At 49.5% G+C, this 26,619-nt stretch overlaps 1 protein-coding gene across 5 annotated transcripts in view; it reads right to left on the bottom strand.

Annotated features, from left to right (window-relative positions):
• Window positions 1-1,123: 1,123 nt before the first annotated feature.
• Window positions 1,124-26,619, bottom strand: part of CHD2 (chromodomain helicase DNA binding protein 2) — a 105,885-nt gene continuing 80,389 nt past the window's right edge. For all 5 annotated transcript variants that reach the window (XM_084817429.1, XM_084817428.1, XM_084817430.1 and 2 more), the window contains 13 exons: window positions 25,655-25,696; window positions 23,425-23,564; window positions 22,053-22,191; window positions 21,034-21,184; window positions 18,078-18,200; window positions 17,614-17,742; window positions 16,525-16,662; window positions 14,906-15,040; window positions 13,264-13,442; window positions 10,140-10,239; window positions 8,619-8,820; window positions 5,455-5,701; window positions 1,124-4,083 (listed from right to left, as the gene is read on the bottom strand). In XM_084817429.1, coding sequence (XP_084673555.1) covers window positions 3,750-4,083; window positions 5,455-5,701; window positions 8,619-8,820; window positions 10,140-10,239; window positions 13,264-13,442; window positions 14,906-15,040; window positions 16,525-16,662; window positions 17,614-17,742; window positions 18,078-18,200; window positions 21,034-21,184; window positions 22,053-22,191; window positions 23,425-23,564; window positions 25,655-25,696 — 2,059 coding nt within the window. In that variant the 3' untranslated portion in view covers window positions 1,124-3,749. The remainder of the gene's footprint in view (window positions 4,084-5,454; window positions 5,702-8,618; window positions 8,821-10,139; window positions 10,240-13,263; window positions 13,443-14,905; window positions 15,041-16,524; window positions 16,663-17,613; window positions 17,743-18,077; window positions 18,201-21,033; window positions 21,185-22,052; window positions 22,192-23,424; window positions 23,565-25,654; window positions 25,697-26,619) is intronic.

A 26,619-nucleotide genomic window follows, 5' to 3' on the forward strand; every position in this document is an offset into this window, starting at 1 on the left:
ATTAAAATGAATCGAATGTTCTGCAGTTCAAGAATGTTCTGCAGTTTGGAATTTAATCAGCTGACAAATATTATTATGAAAGATCATTTTTAAGATGCTGGCAAGCAATATACCTGGTGTTCATTATCCCCAGTGATTTGCATGCATGTATGACACAACGTTTTCAGTGAATCAGTGAACCGTGTCTGGATTTGGGGAAGAAATACGTACACTTTCTGGGGGCTGTCCATGTAACTGTGGCCCGACATTCACCACGTGAGAACCAGCAGGGAAGACTTTACTTGTTGCATGTACATCCTGCTTTTCTTCATGGCAGCCTCCCTCAACCTGGTGCCCTCCCGATGTCTTGGACTACAACCCCCATCACCTAACCCTGGTGGCGGGAGCTGATGTGAGTTGTAGTCCAAAACATCCAGGGGGGCACCAGGCTGGGAGACGCTGCTCTAAGGGACCCAAGCCTTCGTGCATGTCTCTCCCCTCTTTTAACCTAACAGCTAGTCCACTGGTAAGTTTAAGCTGAGACGGCAATGGGCCCAAGGTTGCTTTATGGCTGCCTGGGGATTTGATCCTGGGGCAAGTCTGTGATACCACCCGGGGCGGGGGGGGGGGGGTGCGGGCGGGCAGGGTGCATACATTTTTGGATATGTCTCCCATAGCCTTTTGGCCCTCAGCTGTATTTTTAAAGTCATGTGAGAGCCAGGGCCGGCACAAGATATTTTGCTGCCTGAAGCAAAATGGTGCCCGCGCCCATTCCATGTACAAAAGCCAGCTGGACTGGCAGCTGAACCTCACTTCTGTATTGTGCAGGAGACAGAGTCCTCCACTGCACCTGAAGGCAGCAGGCTGGCTTTGGGCAGGCCTCCTGACACACAGCTCTCTCCTCCAATGCCTTTCCCGCCTCTTGGCATCCGCCACCTGAGACGACTGCCTCACTCTGCCTAATGGCGGGGCCGGCCCTGGTGAGAGTCAGACCGCAGGGCCTGGAACCAGCCCGGCTTCATGTGCAGATAAGCAAAACCTCACTCTGCCCAACAAAAAGCCAAGATGGAGGTCACGACAGGCACAGGTAGAAGAATCTCTTTCTGCTTCAGTGACAGCAGTCAAAAATCAGACCGTGGCCGGGTTTGTGAAAATGTCCATCCCACATTTTAATATACAAGAATCCAAAGTACAGCCGTTTTACAATGTAGGAAAATTTAATACATACTCTATAAACAACATATTTACATCAGAAATCACTAGGACAGTGGCAAAGGTTTGTCACAAATATAAATTAATATTAATTACTGTTTTTTTCTTTAGTCAGCAGGGTTTGTTTTTCCCTTAAGTCCATGATTTTGTGAGCATGTTCTACCCATGGATATTGGGGGTGGGGGGGTTGGAATGGATAGATCAGTAGGGTTCTGCGGGTGACAGAAACAGGTTGCAGCAAGAGCCATGAATAATCCACCCCCGCTGGGCAAAATCCAGGACTCCCGCCCTTGCCTCCAGCACACTCCAGGCAGTAAGAATCCTATCTACATTTAGCTTCAGCAGTTAACACCATTTCTTAAGCGATTAAAAAACTGGAGGCAGGGCGGGGGGAGGTTGCAGAAACAGCCATACTTGCTGATACAAACCACCAGTTGAAAAATGTTCCGTCAGGGCTGCCCCCTCACCCCCCCCCCCAATCACTATTACTATGATCTCCAAATTGGATTTTTCCCAGGGTTCATACAGAGATAATAATACAGGAACACTCAGGAATTATCGTTTAATCCGATGCTCCCAGCTCCTTTGTAAAAATGCAAAACCCGATAAATATTAAGATGCCTGCTCCCGTCCCCCTGTCCCACCCCACCCACCCCCCTTGTTAAGTGCAACTTTTGACAAAGTCACAGGTTAAACTCTCATCTTTGCCTACCCCCACCCCGGCTTTCCTTCTTGAACACATACTCCCCCAGCGTGGGTCATCCCTCTCCTACCTTGCACCCTAATCCAAGACACATTACTCAGAAGTGAGTTGATTTTGGCTGAGTTTACTTCCCCATAATACTTTTTGAGTCGGGTGTTTAAATTTAGAGAAAAAAGAGAAAACCTACATGTTCATACCTCTCTTGTCAGTCCCGTCATGAGCTACAGCTGTATGGCACAGGGATATACGTCATCATTTCAGCAACATTTCATGACTCAGAATGAAAGCATAACCGTTCAAATTAAATATTATTAATAAAGCTGTTTCTCTCTCTCTCTGCCTTCCCAGCAGGGGAGATGTGTTCGGAATTCACATTATAAACCAACCACCCTATGTGAAAATAAAAGGACCTCCTTAAGAAACTCCATAGTGTATTTTCTACCATCACAGTTTAGTGAAATCAGAGGAAATGTAGTATCTGACATAACGTGTGTATACACCACCACTCATACACACACACACACACACACCAAACCCTTCCAAAAACACGAAAACACCGTGTTTTAATTTCTCATTCCTTCTCTTGCAATTAAATTCAACACTTAACGCAGCCTTACCAAACATTCCAACTCCTGCCCACCTAAGCAAGCAAAATAGGGTTGTGGTCTTTTCTGGCCAGGGGCGAGAGATGGCCTCTGAACTGCTCAGTGGAGAACTGCGAGCTGATGCCTGCGCTTGGGTGCGACGGCAACGAATTTAGGGATGCCCCTCCAAGGCTAACCTTAGGCATTAAGACAGAGCTGGGGGTCTGCAGAGAGCCTTGAGCAGCCTGCTCCCCTTTGCGCATTTACAACAGCAACAACCTAACCCCAAAACAGCAGATTCAGGACCCAGTATGACCACGCACGCCAAGGGGGATACCCTGGAGTGGATGCTTTCAAAAATTTCACCGGGTCAACATGATCATCAAATCAGCAGGACTTTTCTTCCCAAGCTTGCTGCCTTTGCACAAAAGTGCCCTGAAAAGGGCGGGGGGGAGGGGGCACTTCTTTTTTGCATGTCCAGAAAGATCCTCAAGTTCAGAAGGCATCCTTCTCTTGTACTCCATTATCACACTTTGTTATGCTGTACGCACAGCGCTGCTGAGATAGTGAAATGAAGATGGTGAGAGAAACAGTAACTCAGGAAGGAAAACAATGGATTTGTGGAGACATACGCACACATCTTCCACTTTTTCTTTCTTTTTTTGGCATCACGAACTGAAAGAGGAGGTCCTGTATCTATAACTCTCCGAAGCCTACAGTAAGATTTTCAGGTTCATTTATTTAAAGGCCGTTTCACCTCCCTGTAATTCCCACCCACCCCCACATCAAATCTCCCTCCGTTTAACGGGCGAGCCACTAAGCCTGCTGCGGAGACCTCTTCTCTGCCACCCTCTCCAGCAGTAACTCGAACCTTAATGCCACAGTCATATGGTGTCCTCCTCCCTCCATGCCCTACAGAGCAGCCGTCTATCCAAGTTCCATGAAAGGTTCGTGGGAGTCCAATCCGGCCTTCAGACACAAAGTCAAATGCTGGGGTGGGCGCGGCCTTCTCCCCAACAGGTCACTCGGGCGCAGGGAAGACAACTCCTGCCATCCAGCCAGTGGGATTATGGGAGGAGAGATTGGGGCATAAATCCAAGTTGGGCCCCAACCTTGTCCAGCTCCGACGATCCTCCCCATCAAACGCAGAGCCCAACAGCAGCGTGTTCAGAGTCTCTGAATCCGAGCATGTCGAACCAGCAGCTGCTGTTTACCTCAGATCAAGTTACCTCAGGTGTGGTTCTCCCTCCTCTCCTTCCCTCCCTCAAGCTTTATGTTTTCCGGCCACTCCAGTTATAATCTGGATTGTTCTTCTGTTCTAGAGACCTGTCCAGGGGTGACCGGTGGTCAAGGGGAGACTTGACATCATGTGGGGATCTCTGGGAGGGTGGGGAGCGAGGGTCCGAGACTTGGGAGTGAGGAGGGGGAAGCAGCTGTTTGTAATCGGCCGATTTGTCCGGGTGGAAAGGCCGGTAATGGTCCGATGGTCCCTGGCCGTGGTAGCCCATGGGAGGCCGGTGGTCGGACATCCTCCTGAACTCCTGCTGGTGGTAATTCTGAGACCTGAACTCGTCTGATCTTCGCCGCTTAGAATCGTGATGATGCCTGGAGAGGAAACCATCACAGATAGGCATCAGCTCGAGGAACAGGCCAAGAAAGGCCAGCCATCACCAAGGCTGGAGATCTTAAACCGCCATTCCCAGGCCCTTAGAGCAGCCTTCCCCAACCTGGTATGCTCCAGATGTGTTGGCCTGCAACTCCCAGCCCAACACATCTGGAAGACACCAGGTTGGGGCAGGCTGCCTTAGGGGAAGCCACGTGTGGTTGTCCCAGCATGGGTTACATCAACAGAGGAAGACGCTTTATTCAAAGGGGCAAACTAGACGGGATGTTAAATGCGTCTTTGCCCCTAACGTGCAAAGCCTTTTGAAAGATGCAAATGGAAAGCGCAAATGAAAGGTGCCTCACACAAAGCAAATACCAGCTTCAGCAGAGGGATTTTCCCCAGCAGGGCAGGGCAGGGCAGGGGCAGACCGCCCCCCGGCCCCCCTTCTCTGATCCTGTTAATTATCAGCACCCCCTCCCCAGTAGATGCAATTTGCATTTTTATAAAACCTGCCCGTTACGTCATGTCAAGGTTGGCCCTATATCAGACCATCCTAGACCATCGAGCTCAGCGCTCTCTGACAGAAGCCCTCCAGGTTTTTCCTTGCCCCACTACCCAAAAGCCTTTGCACTGGAGGTTAAGGCTGGCTCCTTTCACATGGAAGGACTCTGAGCGCGTGAGCACGGGCTTCTGTTGCAGAGCTTTGCCTCCCCTTGCTCTGGATCTGCCTCCTTCCCATTTATTTTGGGGCATGAAGAAGAATTTTGAAAAATGACATTCCTCCGCTACCCAGAGTTTGCTGCAGTACCACAAGCTTGGAATGCCACTCAAGTGACACCCGGCCACTGTTCTGCTAGCGCGGCATGCTAATCGCACCACGTGGAGCCTCCGCTTCCTCCCCACCACTTGGGGAAAAGAGCAGCTTGAGGAGGGAGGGATTTTCACTGGGAAAACAACACCACTGGCTATCCTGGCTGGGGAAGATGGGAGTTGTAGTCCAACAGTATCTGGAGGGCCACACATTCCCCAGCACTGCTTTAGGGGGAGCATGACCCCATCCAGAACAAGGTGAATTTCTTCAGGCGGCACATCGTTAAACTATTGAATTCACTACCACAAGATGTAGACACGGAATGCAGTGATGGTCGCCAGTTTGGATGGCTTTAAAAGGGGGTTGGACAAAGTCATGGAGGAGAAGGCTCTAAGCGGCTACTGGTCCGGATGGCTGTGTGCTCCCTCCAGTACCAGAGGCAGTATGCCTACGTACACCAGTTGCTGGAGGACATGGGCGGGAGGGCACACACAGAGGAATTCGAATTTGAGGCACAGCACAACGGCTCTCCGTGGCCCTGGCAAAGTTAACGGCTCACCTGTCGTAATAGTCCCTGTGCCCTCGATGGTCCCGGTCACTGTTGTACTGCTCATACGGCCGCTTGCGGGACGGGTTATTCAGTCGGTAGTTTCCCGAGCTGCGATGAGGATCACCACGCAGCCGCCGGTCTCCGTAGTGGTGGTCCTTATACCAGGGTTCATACTGATGGTGCCGTTCTCCGCCCCACACCTGGTTGGCGTTGCCCCCGTAGCTGAATTTGCGCTCCCTCTGCCAGTCACCTCGCTCTGCACCACAGAAGGGGGAAAAGGCAAGGCTCTTTCAGGAGGGTGCTCGCTTACCGGATCCACAAGTGAGAACGCTAGACGGTGCTCATGTGTTTATTTACAGCATTTGCGTACCACTCCGCATCTAAACAGATTCCGGAGCGGTGAACATCAAGAGATAAAAACGAACGAAAGATAAAAAGAAGGAACATATTAAGACTATTCTTTAATACTAAAAGAATATTAGAGAATAATAATATTAGCAGAGAGTCCTGGAGGGTGCTCGTTTACAGGATCTGTAAGGGAGTGCCCATCTCACCTGTCCTACAAAGGCTGCACTGGTACCAATTTGTTCCTGAGCACAATTCAAAGGGTGATGACCCTCAAAGCCTTAAATGGCTCAGGTCTGTGATACCTTTAGGGACCGACTCCTCCCATACTCACCCTAGCCACACTCTTAAAAAGGTAAAGGTGTCCCCAACCAGTCGTGTCCGACTCTAGGGTGCGGTGCTCATCCCCATTTCTAAGCCGAAGAGCCAGCGCTGTCCAAAGACGCTTCCGTGGTCATGTGGCCGGCATGACTGAACACCGAGGTGCAGACAAATAGGCCCTCCTCTTTGTCCCAACTATGATGGTGCCACAGTTGATGAAGACAAGAGAAAGGCCACGCCTTTATGGGGCCACACCTGAATTGTGGAATTCTTCACCCAAGGGGCTCGGCTGGCCCCCTTTCTTACCGTGTTTCACCAAATGGCAAAAATCTTCGTTAGGTAGCTGTTTGTTTTATTGGAGACGTTTGATCCAATGTCTCTGCTTATCTGCTCTGTCTGCTTTTACTATATTGTTGTTTTTCTCTTTGGGAATTTGACTGTTTTATTTGATGACTGATTTTCGTTGTTAGCCACTACAAATGAATAAATAGAACACTCTTGGATCAGAGGTTTTTCCAAACAGTGTCCCAGGGAACTCCAGGTTTATTAGATGCTTATCAGGGCTTTCTCCTGGAAGACAGCTTGATTCATGCCCAGTGTAACCCTGCCATTTTATTAATTCCTATTTATTTGTTGTATTTTTATGATTTTGTTGTTTTTATCTTTTAAAATGACCTAAGGATGGTATACACATTTATTTATCAATCAAATAATGAAAGAAACAACCCAGTCTTTTCCTACAAATGCACAGCCACAAGAGAACTGCTTGCATTCAAACGTGCACTCAATCCACATGGCGTGACAAGCAAGGCCCAAAAGACCTGGCTAACCCAAGTGTTAAGTGAGTGGTTGCCTTAGAACTCTTCCCAGAATTCTCTGCTGCAACAAGCTCTCCCTCCCATGGAACACAAGAGAGAGAAACAACTTGACCCAAGGCACAGCTCTCTGCTTTCGCCAGGACTTGAAATTGTTTTTAAAGGCTCCTGTCTATTTTTTTATTTGCTACTTGTATATGCCACCTTTCTGCCAATGCCCTCAAAGCAGCTTATGTTTTGTAATATTCATTCATTCAATTTATATCCTGCCCTTCATAAAAACTCCCCAAGGGGTTACAAAACTATGAAAAAACAACCAATTCAGTAATAAAAAGATAAAGTTTGGGCATTTGGGGTGGGTTAGGGTATTTTAGAAAATGTTTTTATTGTAGAATTTTATTGTTTTAAACTGTTTTATTATATGCTTTGTACATCACCCAGAGTGGCTGGGTGACCAGCCAGATGGGCGATTAATAAATTTAATAAATGAATGAATGAATGAATGAATGAATGTAAAAATCTAGTAAAACCAAGTAACAGCAGCAGAGGTAACTACTCATAAATGCCCAGGAAAACAAACAGGTCTTAGCCTGGCTCCAAAATGGTAATAGAATTAGTGCCAGTGTCCTTCTTGGGGGAGGACATTCCAAGTGTCCTTCTTGGGGGAGGACATTCCAAGGTCAAGATGCCACCACGGAGAAGGCCCTATCTTGTGTCACCACTCAATGTACTTCCCCCAGGAGCGGGACAGCGAGATGGCCCCCCTCCACAGATCGAAGGGCATGGGGACGCTGGTTCAGGGTACTGGCTTATCCTTCAGATGATGACTGACTCACAATTAAGAGAGACCAATGCGCAAAGGAAGGGGGTAGGGAGGAACAGCAGTAAACCCAGGTTAACAAATCTGTCCTACGTAGGGATAGCGGAGAATTTCTCCACGAATTTCCGGGAGGCCGAATGCCAACACATTCGGCCCCCCAAAATTGGTGGTGAAATTTTCCGCCCCCCCCCCCCCCCCGATGGGACTTACCTCCTTCGAATGTCCCTCTCGGTGGCGGGTCCCGGTGGCGTTTCGGCGGGGGCGGGGGCCGGTCTTCTGACCGGCTGCCGCCACCGCCATTACAAAGTAAAGTAAAAAAAACCCAACAACACGTGATAGGCTACGTAACGATTTACGTAGCCTATCACAGCTGACTTTGAAAATCTAGCCGTGATAGGCTACGTAAATCGTTATGTAGCCTATCACGTGTTTGTTTGTTTTTACTTTACTTTATTTCGCAGCCGGGGAGACGGGGTGCTCCCCCCCGGCCTGAATTTCGGAGGCGAGGGATGGGGCGCCTCCCCCTCAGCCTGAATTTCAGCCGGGAGGGGCGGGGCGCCTCCCCCCCCACCAAGAACTTCGGGGGGAGAACCGAAGTGCCTCCCCCCACCGCGAAGCAAGCTGCGGGACCAGGTAAGGGACTTTCGTCCATCCTTAGTCCTACGTGAGGCACAGGTACAAGAATCACTGCAGAAGGCAGTGCTGGGCGGGGAGAAGCCAAGTGGCAGCTGATCCAAGACAAAGAAAATGGAGAGGGCCTTGTTCTCTCACCTCCCCCCGCCCTCCTGCAGCTATGGGGGTGTCTTTTGGGGGGGATTTCATCCAGAGAAACAAAGGGAGGGGGCTTTTTCGTTGTGTTCCGCCTGCGTTACCTGCGTTGCTGAAGTGCCTTTTGTTTGGGTGGTAGCTGTCCCGCTGGTGCATCTGGGAAGGGTGAGGCGGAGGCTGGTGAAGCTTCTGGGAACGAGGGCCGTGAGGGATCTGGGACATCACGGATTCTCGGCTGGATGCAGAAGGCTCCGGCCGAAACAGCTTCTTGCCTCCCGCAGCCTCCTCCCTTTTCCTCTGTTCTTGCTGAGGGCAACAGAAGGGGAGGGGAAGGGAGGGGGAAGTTAGCGGTGAAGTAAACTGCCCAAAAAGGCTTCTGGGCCTGGCCTAGAGCGAGCCACCTGAGAGCAGCACAAGTGGGCCCTTCCACAGAAATCTGACGCTGGATTAGGGTACACACAGTTTCCCTCAGTTTGCCAACTGATCACCTTAGACTGGCAGGTTTTTATGCTGCACTCACTTGGGTCATTTCTAACAGACACCTTAGGGAGAGGGGACTCTGATGAAATTTTAGGGAAGTGAAGGAAGATGCTTGACGGGGGAAAGTACATAATAAAGCAGGGGCAGCCAACCTGCGGCCCTTGGACTAATCTCACGTGGCCTTCGGCTTAATCTCAAAAGCCTTCTGCATGTGATCAGTTCAGATCTCTTGTGAGAGGGATCTGTTCCTTCCCTGGAAGCCGTTAGGCAGGACAGAAGAGGGGGAGGAGTAAAAACAGGGTGGCAGAAAGAGGGAAGGAAGAAAACGATGGTCGCCCAACCCAAGAAAAGGGGCGCCCCACCCACTTTTGGCCCACCACTAGCTTTGGTCCCACACCCCGACAGGTGACCTATGAGGGAATGCATCCCTCCACAGAAAAAAAAGGTCACCCACCCCTATAATAAGGGAAGGTTCAATCCCTGGTCAGAACACGTTACAGATGGCCAAGAGGGGTGGGTCTCAGGCCATGCTGAAGATGCAGGAAGATGCCGGCAGCAAAAGGGACAGGGGCCAGGATCTGGACCCAAAAGAAAGAACCTCATCCAGGCTTCCTGCAGTTCAGCCTTCCCCCATCTGCTGCCAACATGCTGGGAATTGCAGTCCAACACATCTGGAGGGCATCAGGAGGGGGAAAGCAGAACTGTTTTCTACGGGTGTGTCGGCACAATCCTGTTTCTACAGAGTATGTTCCCTTGCTGGCTTATTTGTTCAGATTTGCATCCTGCCATTCAGCTGCAAAGGCCCCCAGGCTTTATACCACTCATACCTCAGGGGGGGGGAGGGGTGTTCTCCTTAGGAATTTCCATGTCCCAGCATTCCAAACTGCCACTCTTGGTATCCGTTTAACATCGCAGCTACTGATGAGGGTTGAAGCCGAAACGTTTACCCCTAAATGTATTTTGGAATTACTCCGTTGTTAGTCTGTCTTTCTGATATATTTGGACGGAAGACTGGCTGCATCCACAACGGATCCAGAGCCTCCGTGCTGCTTAGCAGTTGTGCCGCTTTCCACCTACCTCACTCTGTCTGTCTGTCTGTCTCTCTCTCCCTCCACACTCACACTCATTTCCGTTTTCAACCTCACCTCCTCATCCTGGGAACGCTTCTTATGAGCCATCTTGTACAGCTTGTGTAACTTCCGTGCGTCAAATTCCGTGAATTTGGACACAAATATCCACAGGTTCCTGGAAGGAGGTGAACAGATTATAATGTCAGTACTATTATCATTCCTCTTGTAGACTGCTGAATAGCAGTTTGATACCCACTTTTCTGTTTGCCTAGCCTGGAAGCTCCATCCCTTAATTTCAGATGAACGTGGCACAGCTGGGGCTACTACATGGTGACAGAGAGGCATTCTCTCCCTGTGTTCAAAGATGCTCTCCCCCTCTTTGAGATGACTTCTAACGTTCTGAGTCGCTCAAATCAAATAAAACCCAAGAAATTCAGCATTCGGCACTGCATGTCCCAGCTTTTTAGAACTCCAAACACCTACTCACACAGGGCTTTTATTCGCCTATGCTAAAAACTGTTATTTTTAAAAAGTAAATAGAATAAAAATTCTGGGCCAAAGTAACCTAAATCCTGTACCAAAAATAGACGGATTCTGTAGCCCATCGATTTAAGTCGCTTATTTGTTGCATTTCTATCCTGCCCATCCTCCAAGGAGCTTAGAGCAGCACACAATATAGGAAGCTGCCCTACACCATTGGTACATCTAGCTTAGTAATGCCTACACCTATAAAGCCCTGCACAGCTTGGGACCGCGGTACTTTACAGAGCACCTCTCCCAGTATGAACCTACCCATACACTATGATCAACATCTGAGACCCTGCTCAGAATGTCTCCACTGAGAGAAGTTCGGAGGAGAGCAATATGGGAGAGGGCCTTCTCGGTGGTGGCCCCCGACTGCAGAATGCTCTCCCCAGTGAGGCCCACCTGGCACCAACGTTGTCATCTTTTCAGCACCAAGTCAAGACTTTCCTCTACTCTCAGGCATTCAAAGGCATATGATGTGCTTTTTATGCATCAGTGGTTTTGGTTATGGTCTGTATTGATGCTTTAGTTGTTTTATTATGTTTTGGTATTTTAATGGAAATTGTTCTTGGCTATCTTATAATTTGTATATTTGTAAGTAGAGATGTGCGGAGTTTGGAAAATCCATTCTGTCTGCACTTTGTGGATTGTCAGGTGCCTTTTGTTCCGTTGTCCGCTCATTGGTGGAATCCGGTTTTTTTCTCATTTCCTGAATTTGCGCAAATTCGCATTCGTGCAAATCCCCCCTAAATGTACATTTTCAGCTGGGTTTTTTTATTTTACCTATTTTTCTACAACTACATTTGCATAAAATTCCGGAAAGTAAAAAACCCAGTCTGTAAGTCCACGGAATCCATGCAACTCAGAAAAAGCTGGACCACTGCAGAATCCACAGATTCACAGAAATCCAAATTCATGCGATTCCATTGCGGATTTCTCTGACATCCCTAGGTGTAAGTTGCTTTGGCCTTTTTAAAGAGAAAGGTGACTAAGAAATACTACTACTACTACTACTACTACTACTACACTGACTGATAGTGGCTCTCCACGGTTTCAGACAGTCTTTCTCAGCCCTATCTGGAGATGCCAGGAATTGAACCCAGGGCCTTTGGCCTGTGCTCAGCCACTGAGCTTCTCCATGGTATCCTCACAACAAATCCATGAGGTGGGCCTGACTGGCCCAAGGACACAGTGACCTTTGGAGTTGCATGGGATTTGAACCTGGGCCTTTCCAGTCCCCCTCTTGACACTCCAAGGTGGGGAAATACAGCATATTGGCAAAGTTCATGTGCAATTCTGACTGACGGGGCACGTGGAAAACAGCTATGCAGGACATTTTGCGAGGTCCCGAACAGCGGCCTCCTCCTGAGCAGAGAAAGAGTGGGGCCAAAATGTAAACAAACACGGCCACCCTGGCCCCGAATGGTGAAAATTCGACTTCTTTTGAGCCAGCTTTTGCATCCTTAAGGACTAGAAACCTGATTTGCTTGAAACGAGAGCTGGCATTTCGCAGGATGCTGAATTCTGGGCACAGCAGCAATACCTGCACTTGTGCAATGAGACTGCAGAACTGAACAATACACAAGTGCTAAATATGCAGCATCCAAGCCTTGAGAGCTGGTGTACCAGAGTGTGAGCGGCAGAAGTCCCTGGTTCAAATCTAACCTCTGCCACAAACTCACTTAGGTGGCCGTAGGCAAGCCACTCCCTCCCCCTCTCCGCCTAATAATACACAGCTGCTGTACCAAATTACCCAAGGTTTTCTGAACCCTCACAAAAGCAGCTATATAAACGCCAGCTATTAATCACTGTTCGTGTAACAGCCAACAATCTCCAAGTGTGGAGTCTTATGTAGGCAAAATGGCGCCATCCCTGCACAAGAGAGAGGCATCAGCAGGCCCGGGGGAACCCCGAGCTTTGCAGAAGTACCCCCCCAAAAACCCCTTCAGGGAAAAAAGCCTAATGGGGGAAAGCTGTCACAAAAAGAGCACAATGAAGACGGATGCTTGGTGGGCATGAAATACCGGCTGGGCGGGGGTGGGATGAAATGGAGTATCCTGGAAGGGGGCACGGCAGGCTGGCTGATGCCCTGAACAGGAGCACTTCACACTGCAGCACTTTGTTGCAGTTCCCACTTGTTACTAATACTAAAATGTCCACCCTTCTGATGGGCAGTGTGTGCATGAAGAAAGGACTTGTATATTGCAGTGACTGAAGGGGACTACAAAGTATCTCTGTCCAGCTTTGGAGGGAAATCATCATCATCATATTATTATTATTGTTGTTGTTGTTGTTGTTATTTAATATCCTGCCCTACCTTGCAAGGATCCCAGAGTGGCTAACAACCCATACAAAACAGTACAACATATAAACACCATTATCATCATAACACTAAAATTGCAAATGCATAATAAAACACAATGAAATCGTCCCTAACACAGGTAAACCACTTGCCCAGAACGTCCCCAAAGCCCGTGTCTTTAGCTGGTGCCTGACTGACAACAGCGCTGGGGGAAAGCAAGTGCCAACACCCTTCTTTCTGCTGGGTTCTAGGCTGCAACCCTTCTAACTTGTCCCAAAGAGCAGAACGGGAGCCACAGAGCGCCAAGGCCTGCAAGGGGCCCTGCTGCCTTGTCCCAGGAGCCTCGTGGCGGAAGCTTGGGCGGGCGGGCACCTTCTCCACAGCTTGATGTGCTCCTGGTCGGAATACGCTTTCAAGCACTCTGAGATGCGATCGCCAATCTTCAGCAGGCAGCTCCGCGTGTGCTCCAGCTGTTCTTGTACTGACAGCCCCTTGTCCGGCTTGTCCAGCTGTTTCAGAGCCTTCTTGACTGGCCGCATCCTCTCTTTGCACTCGGAGGGGAACAGCAGAGAGAGCAAAGCTACATGTTAGTCACACGCCGGGGGGGGGGGGGGATCTTTTAACTTCCCTCTCCGGTGCTAGCCCTTCGTCAGCCACACAAGGCCAGAGACACCCCTGGGAGGGCCAAGTAAGGGAAGAAGTCAGAAGAAACTGAGCAGGTGCTGGGAACTCTCCACTTCTGTACCTAAAATCTGAGCTAGACTCTGAAGCCTGACGAAGCCAGAGATTGACTAATCTCGCCCAGGGGTGGGCAGGCTGAGATCTAGCGGTATCTCTCTGGGTGATCTGCGCTGGGTTGGGGAGGGTCTCTGACGCCCAAGGGTCTAATGGCAGCAACAGCAAAGAGGCTTTTCTCTCCTAAGTTAGGTCGCTGGAGAAGGGCACACAGGGGAAAACCAGGAGTGGACTTTTGTGCGAAATGCCTTATGCACTTGGTTTTGGTACTGATCAAATTCCTGAATTTAGCGGAGGGGAGGGCAACACAGCACTCAGGGGGGTGCCTCCGCCCTCCACCAGTGAGGCAGCCAAGGCCAGACTGCGGGGCACAAGTCTGGGCCGCCCAAATGACTGTCAGCCGCCCCTGCCCCCACCAGCCCTCCTCCCTTTCTTTGGTTTTATCCAGCAGCGGGGGCAGCTGCTCCTCCTCCCTCCCTGCTAGCCCAGCCCAGCCCAGCCGGCCCTGGGCACTACCAAAACGAAGCTCTCTGGCAGCTGGGCCGGCAAGCCCGCATTTACGTCTTTAAAGTTTTACATTCTGAGCAGCAGCGAGCTAAACCAATCAGAGGCTGCCTTTGGGGGATACGAGCAATGAAGACACCGCACAGAAGCCATGCAAGGACCGCCACTCCGCCACTTCTGTGCCTGCATTGGCCGTGTCCCCCCTATGGCAGCATCCGATTGATTCAGATGGCTGCTGCTCAAAATACCATCTTTGAAAAAGTGATTTGAATGTGGCACGCCAGGGACTCCCTCCTGCCTCGCACTGCTGCAGCCGCCTCCTTGGAAGCCAGGCCGATTCCCCAAGCGGGCTGGGCAGCCGTCGGTGGGCAGGGCGAGGGGGCACTGCCGCTGCCAGTGAGGTGTCGCGAAAAGGCGAGAGGGCTGGCAATGGGGGATGTGTGTAAGGATGGGGGCGGGGGCTGGGAAAGCAACGTGCCCAGGGCCCCCGCAAAGCATCCCTGCCTGCCACAGCCCCCTCCCCTCACACCCTCTCCTCAGCATATGCTCAGAAGCCACTTGTTCCTTCATTCAGGTGGGCAGTTTGCACCTGGCCCTGGTTGGTGGGCCTCAGGGTCCTCGTAAAAACAAAGAAAGGAGATCCCGCAAGCCTGAACTCTGCCTGCCCCCGAGGTCAGATGGGTCCAGGCAGGCACACGCCTCTCTCTCCGCTGCCTGTATGCACACGTGGATAAGCGCACGCCTTTGTCACCACCGCCTGCCTGAAAATACTTACTATGCTGAAGGTTTCCTGGTCCAAGTCATCCTCCTCGTCCTCTCCAATGGGGATGGGCTCGCTCCCTGCTGTGATGTGAACGGGACCCTGAGATCGCTTCCCTTTGCTTCCGGATTTGGCCTCGCCGCCTTTGGGCTGTGGGAGAACAAAATGAGGCGTGGCAGGCCTGACGCAAGGCCTGTACGTGCGAAGATTTCACAGGGGCACAAGAGAGGCGATGGCAGAGTGGTGTCTTGACGTGCAGGACTCAGCTTCCTGACATTCCCAGCTTTATTCAAAGGCACGGTTTGCACGGAATGACAGCCCCTGCATTGTCGGCCAAGCAGCAGCGAGCAAGCGAGCACGCTGCCTCCTGCACGCACGCTGCTTCCGCTTTCAATTAAACAACCCGGAGTTTCCGGGTCCAGACATCCCAGGAACAACACAGGAACAGCGGGCGTTCCTGGGTTGTTCGTTTCATTTATTTATTTATTTGTGTGATTTATATACTGCTAAATGTAGTAAAACCCCTAAACGGTTCACATTTAAGTATTGAAATCACATTTAAAATGAAATATTAAAAGCACAACATTAAAAACAATTCCAATTACAGTGAAAGCAATACAAAGAGCAGCAAGGTGGAGAGTACCACGACTGATCGTATGCCAGAGAAAGCCTGGGCAAACAACCGTGTTTTCAGGAGGCATCTGAAAGATGCCACATTTTCTGCCTCCTGAACTGCACGAGGGAGGGTTTTCCAAAGGGTGGGAGCCACTACCGAGAAGGCCCACCGTCTGGGTACTCCATGGCGACATTCCATTCTCTTTGGAATGACCAGCAGGACCTCCTCTGAAGATCTTAAACGTCATCTGGGTATATATGAGAGAAAGGAATCTGCTAGGTATCCTGCTCCCAAGTTGATTAGGGCTTTGTATGATGATAACACAACGTGGCTCGGTAGCTAACAGGCAGCCAGTGCTGTCCTTTTAACACAGATGTCCCAGTAAGCACCCAGCTGCTGCATTCTGCACTAGTTGAAAGCGGAAGCGGCAAACACGGGGGAGGCGGTGTGCTCGCTCACTCCCACGAGGCAGCGATTCAACAACTCAGGAATTGCCGTTACGTGTGAACCGGGTCAAAAGGAAGCAAGCCTCTAGCATGGCTGTGAAGATCTGCTTGGAAGTGCGGAAATATCAGAAGCCAGGGGGCTTCATGAATATAATTTTCCATCTCAAAGGTCAGAGATGGAAGTTCAGCATCCTGCAGAGCTCCTAGGCTCTCCCTTATTCTAGCAAAGCCAGAATAATTGATGCAAAGGAAGAAAAACGATGCAAATTTGCATAATTTATATACAGATTATGTAAAAGTTCAGACCTTTTAAGATGGTCTGTGGGAAAATGTTAATATTTATTTATTTTTAGCATAGAGGCATACTTCATGCAAACATGTGTGCTTCTTGACCAGTGTACATTTTGAATCACTGAGCTGCATTGCAAGGGGGAAGTGAAGTTCTACTTGTGGCTATAGCTCTATAAGGGCCATTCACACCTGTGAATCTTGTTTCAGGAAATGGCCTCATCCAGGATGAGGAACCATAGGAAGGTAGGCCCTGGCGGTCCTCTGTGAGACTCATCTGTTACCTCCTTTTTTTTGTCCTTTGTTTTCTTTTTCTCTTTCTCTCCTTCCTTTTCTTTCCTGCTTGTGGCCTGTTTGTCTTTGTTTTCTTTGTTCTCCTTCTTCTGCTTCTTTTTCACAGGGCTCTTATCCAATCCATCCTCCTAGAAAGGAAATGTCAGGGGGACAGACACCCAACATATTTATTTGGAAACAAATCATCCCTCCTTCCCTTGAAAAAGACTTCAAGGTGGCTAGCCGCAATCAGTTAAAAACAATAGAATAAGAATACAGTATTTAAAAAACAACACAAATTAGGAGCAGCAAAGTTTAGGACAGAAGGCGCCCAATAAAGCAAAGGAAACAGCTTCCTGCGAAATCTAAAGCACCTCGCTAAAAGCCACGATGTGGCGAGAGGCCACTGGAGAGGTAGCAAGAGTGGCTTCCCTGGGGGAGGGAGCTCAAAAACCTGGCTGCGGTGATGGAAACGCAGCCTCTCGCACCCTTCACTGGCACACCTGTCTCAGCCCATACCCAGATATTTCTGGCACTGGAGCACACAGGTTTGTATGCCAGTGGCCACTGCCACACCAGCTGGCTGGCTACTTTCTTCACTCCGTTCCCTCAGACCCAGAGACTAGGGCGATTCTCTCTCTCAACACCAACCACGTCAAGAGGCTGCCAGATTCAGACCATGGGTCCACCTAGCTCAGTACTGAGCAGACAGCAGCTCCCCATGATTTCAGACAGGGGTCTTTCCCACTCTTACTTGGAGATGCGAGAGACTGGACGTGGGACCTTCCATACGTAAACAGTGTGCTCTACCATTGAGCTATGTCTCTTCGCAAAGGGCTGGTTGGTCCACAAAGGAGCTAGGCGATTGGTCTATCCAGCGCTCCTCCTGAATGGCTCAACTGTGCCTGGACAAGCCCCCCCCCCCCCCGGTGTGGGGTAGTACTCTGGATTTGAACCAGGGACCTCCAGCATGTAAAACATAAGTTGTTCCATCAGACCAGGGCTCTTCCATACTCTTAACAACTGGCTCCTGAGGGAATCCTTACTGAACCGTGATGGCGGAAGCAGAGATCACAGCAGACCTGCAAAGATCAGTTTACCTTCACCTCCCCCTCTTCTGACTGGTTATCCGAGTGCCGAGGAGAGGAGAGTTCATTCCCGTGCTCGTCCCTGCCTTTGGGAGACTTGTTTTCTTTCTTTACCCGGGGCTTCCTCTTCCTCACCTTGGTCTAAGGCAGGAGAGAAGCCAATAAGGGCAGAAGATATAAGCTTGCAACCTTCTGAGGTAAGCATCCCTTCTAAGACATGCAGGACGAGATGTAGAACCCTCAGCACACCGTATTCTCCCACCCTTGGACCTCTGGGAACCCTACTCCACTCTTCCTCTCTCCAGCGCGCAGAGGTTTTGCAAAGCACCACCCATACTCTTGCAAGCTCACATTTGCCACCACAAGGACTAGGAACTTAAATTTGCACTAGTGCAGCACGATCCCAAAGCAGAGGCATGCAAGATGCAAGGCCCACTCTAACACCTCTGCTGTGTTTGGTTCTCGGCAAAACTGACCTCTTCCGTCTCTTTCACGCTGTCCTTTTTCTCCATGTCTTTCTTGAGCAGTTTCAGCAAGTAGTCCACTCGAGTCTGGAGCTGCTTCCCCTGAGGTTTTTTGTCCGTCTCGACAGGCAGGATCTTTGAAAAGATATTTTAAAGGCATGCAAACATCAGTGCAACCAAACATCCAAGAGCAACAATCTTCTCACGCACTCCACTTTCCAAACATGGGGAAGCAGAACTCTCTTGCTAAAATCAGGAAACCGATAAATGCTGCAAGAATTCAAAGGAAGGGAGGGAGCGAGGGGGAGAGAATTGAGAGCTCCCTACTTCATGCCAGCCACTACTCCACACACTGAGGTACCTCCTGCTCCACCCACTAGGAAGCAGGATTCTTTAACAGACGAGGAGGCACCATCTCCCCAGGGAATGGACACAGGGTTCTGGGCCTGCTCTGTATCCAGAGTAGGCCTGAAGAAAGCTTTTCTTTTTTTTAAAGTAGTCCAGTCATATATCTAACACTGGGGTCTCCAATGAAGTGCCCACCAGACTTACTGTCCTTACTGATTTTTTAAAATTATTATTGTCTGTCTGTCCATCCGTCCGTCCATGTATCTATCTATCTATCTCCCGCCTTTTTTCCCAAGGCAGCTTACATTATCCTCCTCCTCTCCATTTTATCCTCACAGCAACAACCCTGTGAGGTAGGTTGGGCTGAGAGTCTGTGACTGGCCCAAAGTCACCCAGTGAGCTTCTATGGCCGAGTGGGGACTAGAACCCGGATCTCTCGACTTCCAGTCCAACACTCTCACCACTACACCACGCTGGCTCTCCACAATTTTTATCGTGCCCCTTTTTTAAAAATTTAACTGGGAGGCTGGCATGCTGCAAAGCGAAGGTCTGGTCTTCAGCGCCATCTTTATTTGGGTTCAAAACAATGGCCTTGTTTCGTTAAAGCTCAGAGCCATCTCTGCCTTGTACTTAGGTTCTTGGGTAACTTACTTTTCTTTCAGTCTCGACAGTTTACTTTCTGGAAAATGAGTCTTTTGTGGCCAGCCATTCCCACTGTGGCAGCCATTTTATGAATGGGCAAGCCCCACCTTCATGGCAGCCATTCTGTGAGAGTTCCACAGCACTCTCAAAATTCCAAATGCCCCCACTGGCTTAAAAAGGTTGGGGGCCCCGATCTAACACCGCTGCATGTGTTTTTAGGGGACCTTTTATTTTATGACAGGAAACCGTGTTTTTAAGAATGAAATTTAGCCCAGGGTTGTTTTGCTAATCTTGGGGCCTGGACTCCATCTTTAAAAACGGCACCCATAATTAATAATTAATAAAATGAATACATCTCAGTACCAATAAGGCAGGTTTAAAATGTCTAAACAGCTTTAAAAACTGTCCTTATTAACCAATTTCTGCCAAGACAATCAGTTTCAAATGGAAAGCTTTACCATTTACTTTTGCAAAGTCACAGCACAATTAAATAACATAAACCTCCTCAACTCAAATTTGAAGCCTGTGACATGTGTACACTGGATAGTCTTAATTATCCTTCTTCGGTATCACTATCTCTTTCAGACAACTCTAGAACAGTAACTTTAATGGCTGCTTGTTTGGGGATGATGGGAGTTTTAGTGCTTCACATCTGGAGGGCACCAGGTGGGGAAGGAAGGTCTCCTTAATGCTACCATTATCGTGTTGTTGGTTATTCTAGTATAACTGTTGGGATTGTATTGATTGGTGATTTCCAGTTTTGATTATTTAGTTTTGGTAACAAACTTAATTCCTATACTGATGAATCAATATCTGTTGTGAACTTACTTTGAGTGCACTATTGGCAGAAAAGGGATACATAAATAAAGCTGACGCAACTTTTAAGATGTGCTTCACTGCTGTCGCCTTACCACAGCCAACCGCCAACCCATGTCTACTCCAGTAAACTGCAAGTCCAACTCAGTCCCAACCAAGTCTAATGGAGGGTTTACTCGTGCTTAGGATTATAACCTGACCATGTCAAGGGGAGAATACAAACCAACTTCCTTGACTGCTGGGGATAGGAAAATCCTGTACACTTGCCTTTGCAGGCTAGAGTAGAAGCTTCCTTTTTGGAAAAAAAAGAAAAGAAATGAAAGCTCAGATGTTCAGAATGCAGAATTCAGCTTCTGTGCTTACAGGAATTGGGGAGCACGTAGAGCCTTCCACCAAGTCGCTTTGTGCACTAGCAGCACAATGGAAATGAGTTAATAAATGGAGCACTTATTAGCTGCATTGAGTGCCATTTTGTCTTGGTAGAAAGGAAAGGAAAGGTTCCTCCTGTGCAAGCACCGAGTCATTGCTGACTCCTAGAGGGACGCCGCTTGCGCTGGCGTTTTCATGGCAGACTGTAGCGGGGTGGTTTGCCATTGCCTTCCCCAGTCGTGACCACCTTTCCCCCAGCAAGCTGGGTCCTCATTTTACCGACCTCGGAAGGATGGAAGGCTGAGTCGACCTGAGCCGGCTACCTGGGACCCAGCTTCCGCTGGGATCAAACTGAGGTCGTGGGGGGAGTTTCAGTTGCAATACTACCACCTACCACTCTGCGCCACACGAGGCTCTGGTAGAAAGGCAGGGCACAAATCAAATAAATAAACATGGCCCTGCGCTGAAACTGGCCTCACATCAGGGCCAAAGTCACTAGGCACACTTTCCTCATATTTTCCTTATTTCTTTTTCTGCCTCAGTTTTTTCAGTGTCTCCTGTGTGGTGTGGTTAAAAGCAAAAAACGTTGCTAATCACGCTGCAAAACTGGTATCCGATTTTCCTGAGCACAACACAGCATTCCGCAGAGGTCATCGTTTTGCATCGTTATTGCCGTGGCTGAATTTAATTTAGGGTTGCTTACTCAATGAGGGGGAAATTGTCTTTAGAGGAAACCAAACACACACACCTACACACAGAGAGAAAACAGCATTGTGTGTGAAGTTCCTTGTACCTTGTTGGTTAATTTCAGCTCCGGGTCCGATTTGATGAGCTCCCAGTTCCCGTAGCCATGCTCGTAAATTCCCAGCAGCAAGTGGGAGTCATCTTCCACTCCCCAATCCACATCAAAATGGGCAGCTTTGGCACGACAGGTCAGGCAGAACCTGCAAATTCAGTCAGAGAAGGAAGATGAGGGATCCCTTTTCCATATTAACATTCTTTTCCTCTGTCTATAAAACTGTATGGCGGAAAGAGGAAAGAGAGGAGGGACACGCACGTGTGTCTGTCTTCTCCAGACCTTCCATGACTTTAAGAGACAGGACTCCATTCTAACTCAAGGGCCACCCCTTTTAACAGCTCCCTCTGCCCATCATTTATATTAAAATCCAGTTTCTGAGTCCTATCTCTTTGTCACACCCTGGTGTGACCAAGGAAGGAAACTAGACTAGGGCTATGTAAGTGGAAGGGGAGATGCATCTCTGCACAGAGATACATGGCTGCACCCCCAGGAGTCTGTGCAAGTAGTAAGGGCTCTCCATCCACCAGTCGTAACAATGGATGTTATTTTGCTAGCCAAACAATCAAAGCAAGCACTGCAGAATTCAGGCTAACCAGCCAGGATCAAGCTTTCCTTCTGCTATACATCAGAGGGAGGAAGAGGTGGAAGCATTTATGTAGCTTTTTCATGTATTCAAAGGGTTTCACATGCATTATCTAATCGCAAGCCTTACAAAAACCCTGTAAGCATTAAGTCAGCATTATTATCCCCACATTGGAGATGAGGAGATCTAAAGCTGAGGAGAGAGAGAGAGAAAGAGAGAGAGAGAATGAATGGCTTGCTTAAGGCCGTCTAGTGAATTTATGGGAGCGATTCAAACCAGGGCTTCCTGATTTGTAGTTCATCCCTTTATTTGTTTATTTATTTAAGGGATTTCTAAGCTGCCTTTCGAAATACAATTTTTTCTTAGCCACTACCAGCTTTCACTTCCTTGCATTGCTCTTGCCCACATGTCCATGAATCACCAGACCCACCGTGCCCTCTCCTCCGGGTCAGTCGGAACGGTCTGGTGCAGCATTGCAAACTCCTCTTCGTGCTGGATAATGGCTTTCACATTCACCTGGACACCAGAAATCTTGATGGTGGGGCCTCTCCTCTTTCCTGGCCCTTTGCCTGAAAAAAGAGTCACCTCTACTACAAGCAACGGGGATGGGATGTGAATCACTTATTTAAAAATGCACACAAGCACCTAAAAGGGGTTTAACACCCTTCCAGTTCCATGGGCAACAGTGTCACTATGCCATTCCGGAAAAGCTTTTGCATCACATGCATCTTTGGAACCTTCCCTAAACCTGGCTTGCAAACAGTCATTTGTCTGGTTGCCCCAGTACACAAGAGTTACCTCCAGGCCACTCCAGGTAAGCTTTGCAGGAATTAATTCTTTTCTTTTTTGGTTACAACTAACACAAGGCAGTTGCCAGGCAGGCTCATAACCTGGTGTGTGCTTTTGTGGGCTCACAACTTTAGTAGTCACTTGAAAATAAACTCTAAACACCATCCAAAAGCACTTTATTTGTAGCAAGCTGGTCTTGAGATAAAGGGTAGAGCAGCAACACCCTATAAAATGAGGTGGGACACAGCACATGAGTGAAACAAGCATGCGCTTCTGCATGGGCACAGCTAATGTGGTACTGGAGAAGTGCGCCCAGATAAGATGGGGAGCCAACTTCAATTTCAGCCCAGAAATCCGAAACAGCCACCCATTTCGATACGGCTAACATCGCAGCTACCGTTCTGGCCAGCCCTTTGGAGCCCAGAGTGGAAGCGACCTGAGACTCGCACGTCTCCGCTCTGAACAAGCCAGCTGAGGTCATTTGGAGCCATGGCTGCAATTGAAGCCCTGCAACTCCCTTCTCACCGACCGTCCCATCGTGAGCTTGCCCTCCTCTCTTGCCGGGCCAGGGAAATCTCAGAAGCCAGAGGGTGTATGCCAGACTCCTAGCGGGCCAGTCAGTGAGGGCTGCCAAGCTGTGCAGGACCTCTACCAAGCAGTCATTTTTCCATCTGACCCCGACCCCCCATTTGCACCTTTGGGAATTTAGTGTGATCTACCCCCTTTGCTGCTTGGCATCACCACGGCTTAATGGATACAACCTGAATTCTGCAAGCATGGGTAAATGGCTGTACTCTGCATAATTTTGGCCAGCTGTAGAATTCAGCTCTCCTTATCAGGAATCCTAGGTCACCTGGCACAGAATTTTAATTATTTTTTCAGTGAAGAGCTCACAGCCTTGAAGCTCTGCCGATGCAGCCTCCTAGAAATAGCCACGCTTCTTCTCCAGCCCAAAGGGCCCAAACCCCACACTCAACCGTTAAAGATGCAAAGGAGGCAGCCCTTCCGCTTACTTTCCGTCGGGTTCTCCTTCAGCTGGTCTTCGTACTCCTGCATTGCCGAAACGCAACTGTTGTGAAGAAGCTCTCCCAAGCGTTTCAGATCAGCCACTGACTTGTCTACCAGTTCAGCATCCCTGGCAATGCACTCTAACCTGGAGAAAGAAAAATAAACCACAGAGATGCTTAGCACCCCGAAGGGGGCACTGTTTATACAGCATCTAGCCTGTCTTCATGCAGGGTTGTCTTTTTTATGCTGACAGTTAAAAGGGACAGCGTTAGAGAGGCAGCGTGGTACAGCGGCTGGAGTACTCTGGACTAGGGACTGGGGAGGCCCCGTTTCGACCTTCCACTTAGCCGTGAAGCTCACGGGGCGACCCTGGGTAAGTCATGATCGCTTGGCCTAGCCTCCTTCACAGGGCTGTTGTGAGGATAAAGCGGGGAGAGGAGCACCACGTAGCACTGCCTTGAATTCCTTTGAAAGAAGGCAGTCAGGACAGAGATGTATAATTTCATTGCTCTGCGGGAAGCATTTGTATAAATGGTGCCAAGAAAGACTTTTGTTACTCAAGACACCAGCTACTAGGGGAAAACTCCCCCCAAGCCCCTCTTCTTGTAGCGTTCTTCTCTCACTTGGTGTCACGCCCCTGTCGCCTCCTCCTCCTCTTCTGAGGAGCTAGAACTCCCTGAGACAGATGACGCCACGGAGCCACCTCTGGCAGGAGACAGATGGGAGCCTGGGCCCTCAGGGGAGAAGACCACGGGTCTGCCCCTGCCAGAAGAGGGGGGCAGCTGCTTCAGAGGCAGAGGCTGAGCGTCCGCTCAGTCCCAGAGAGCACCGTCACCTTTAGATGAGCGGAGCAGCGGGGCTCCTTTCAGACGAAGTAACCGACTCCAAAGAAGAACTCCTCAGGAGTAAGGGTTGAGCTGAGCTGTGGGTGGGGCTCAGGAGGCCCTGGGAATATAAGCCTGCATTTTCTGTCTGGGCTTTGCTGAAAACAACAACGATTCTCAGCTCCAGCTTCTGGTATCCTGACCTTAATTCATGTCTGGACCTCCGTATTATTGACCTTGGTCTTCTGCCTGAAGCTGCCTCTGGATGCTGATTATACTTGCTTGCTCTCCTGTGTGCTTGACCTTGGCTACGTCCCCAGCTTATCTCCGGAAAGCCCTTGTTTGCCAGGAAAATCCCTGCTTCGCACTTGGCCTGCTTAATTGACTCCTCCACTACAATTAACGGTGTGTGTGTTTGCACAGCAAGAAGCTAAACAGGACACTTGGGGGCCCATGTGTAGAACCATTAGCCACAGGAAGAATCAAACAGGTAAATCTCTCCGAACTATGTAGTATACCAGCCTGGTGCCCACCTGATTATTGGACTACAATTCCTATCATCCCCTGGCCACTGACCATGCTATTAGGGATGACTGGACTTCCACCCCAAGGTGAAATCTGCACCCGGCATTTCCCTTGCAACTGGCTGAGCACAGTAGCATGAAACCAAAAACAGAGGAAGATGGAAAAGCAGATTCAATGGAACGCAGGAGAATCCCTTCACAAACATCACATCCTGAGCCAGTTCTGCGGTTTTACTTTTATACAGCCCTTCTGCCAAGACGCTCAGGGCAGCATTCCTGGTCTCCCTGTCTGTCTCTCCTGCTCGCTGCACCATATTATCCTCACAACAGCGCTGCGAGGTAGGTCAAACCAAGAAAGAGTAGCACTGCCCCAAAGTCACCCAGTGAGCTTCACGGCTGAGCAGGGATTTTAACGGTGGTCTGCCTAACCCAAGTCCAACAACTGACCCATCATGCCAAGGGCTGGTGAACCATTTTCCTGCGGGGGCCTGCTTTCCAGCAGTGGGCAGGGCCAGAGCCAAACGTGGGCACAATTTACAAAGTGGGCGGAGTGGGAAACTAGGCCAAGGTCTGCCTGCAGCATTTTGGCTGCAGTTTCCCATCCCACTCTGGACCATCCTTCTGTGCTGAATGCGTGCGCCTGTCTCCCCCAGCGCATACTCAGCTCAGGCTGCCGTAAGAGCATGCGGATGGCACGCGGCACCCGCAACCCCCCACAACCCACATCCCGCTGTTTTCCCCAATCAATAGCCAAGCCCTGTCGAAGAACCCCAGAAGGCTCTGTGGGCTGGATTTGGGTTCCGCTGCGGGCTCTGCACCCTTGGTTTGCATGCAGGAGGTCCCAGGTTCAATCCCCAGCGTCTCCAACTAGATCTCTTGGCACTCACCTCTCCAGGGGAACGCCAAACTTCTTATAGGCCTTGATAAACCTGTGGGATTCAAACAAAACGACAGCAACAGCTATCAGAGACATCCGCCAAATACATCCCGATTTGAATAAACTATTCGGTGGGTCCAGAACCCTGAACACCGGCTCCCAACCCACGACCGTGAGATTGCACACACCCCTTGACACGCACTAAATTCAGCGTGGGGTGTGCCACTGTACACGTTAAAGAAGCCACACAAAGCCACTCTTGGCCAAAGCAGACCCCTTCCAATTCAGCCATTTTAGAGCCCGAACCATTTAAGGTGCAAAACCAATGTATACAAAACAACAGCCATGCATAGAAAGTATTTCTTTCAAGTCCCTCTGCTGCCCTGTCTGTGCATGTATGATAAACGAATAGGCGCAGGGCCCCCAAGGTAACAGGGCCTTGCAAAACAACGCGGGCCAGCAAAGGAGGCGTTCAGGCGGGCATCGCAGGAGCAAAACTGCTGTTAATCAATGGCACTTGCACGTCTGAAGGGCTGCAATGTTTAATCAACGAACCCGTTAATCAGACTTTTTAAAAAAAGAAAACAAATTCAAATTCACTGGGCAACAGATTTTAAATAAATATGTAACTTTTAAAACAAGTGCTTTGAAAAACTGAAGATAGCCAGCCCCATCTTAAAGGACATGTTCCCTGTTTTCTTTCATGCAGAGGAAGGAACTCCTTTGCTAAGACAATGCCCTGCGACAACACATGCATCTGTCACCCGCAAAGGAAGAATGCTTTTTGCTTCAGGACCACTGGCCCAGTTCAGACAGAACAATAACCCATTTTTTATTTTATTTTTTGCCACATGAATGACCCCCCGCAAGCTTCTGGGGATCACATGCTGGTGCTTTTGGAGAAGCTCTCGGGGGCTGCGTTCCAGTGGTGGGTGGGGCCAAAGGCAAAACAGCCCTCGGAGAGGCAATTCAAGC

This window comes from Heloderma suspectum, chromosome 11 (assembly GCF_057233095.1).
Source record: "Heloderma suspectum isolate Gila_16-S chromosome 11, 16-S_ref, whole genome shotgun sequence".
Taxonomy (NCBI): Eukaryota; Metazoa; Chordata; class Lepidosauria; order Squamata; family Helodermatidae; genus Heloderma; species Heloderma suspectum.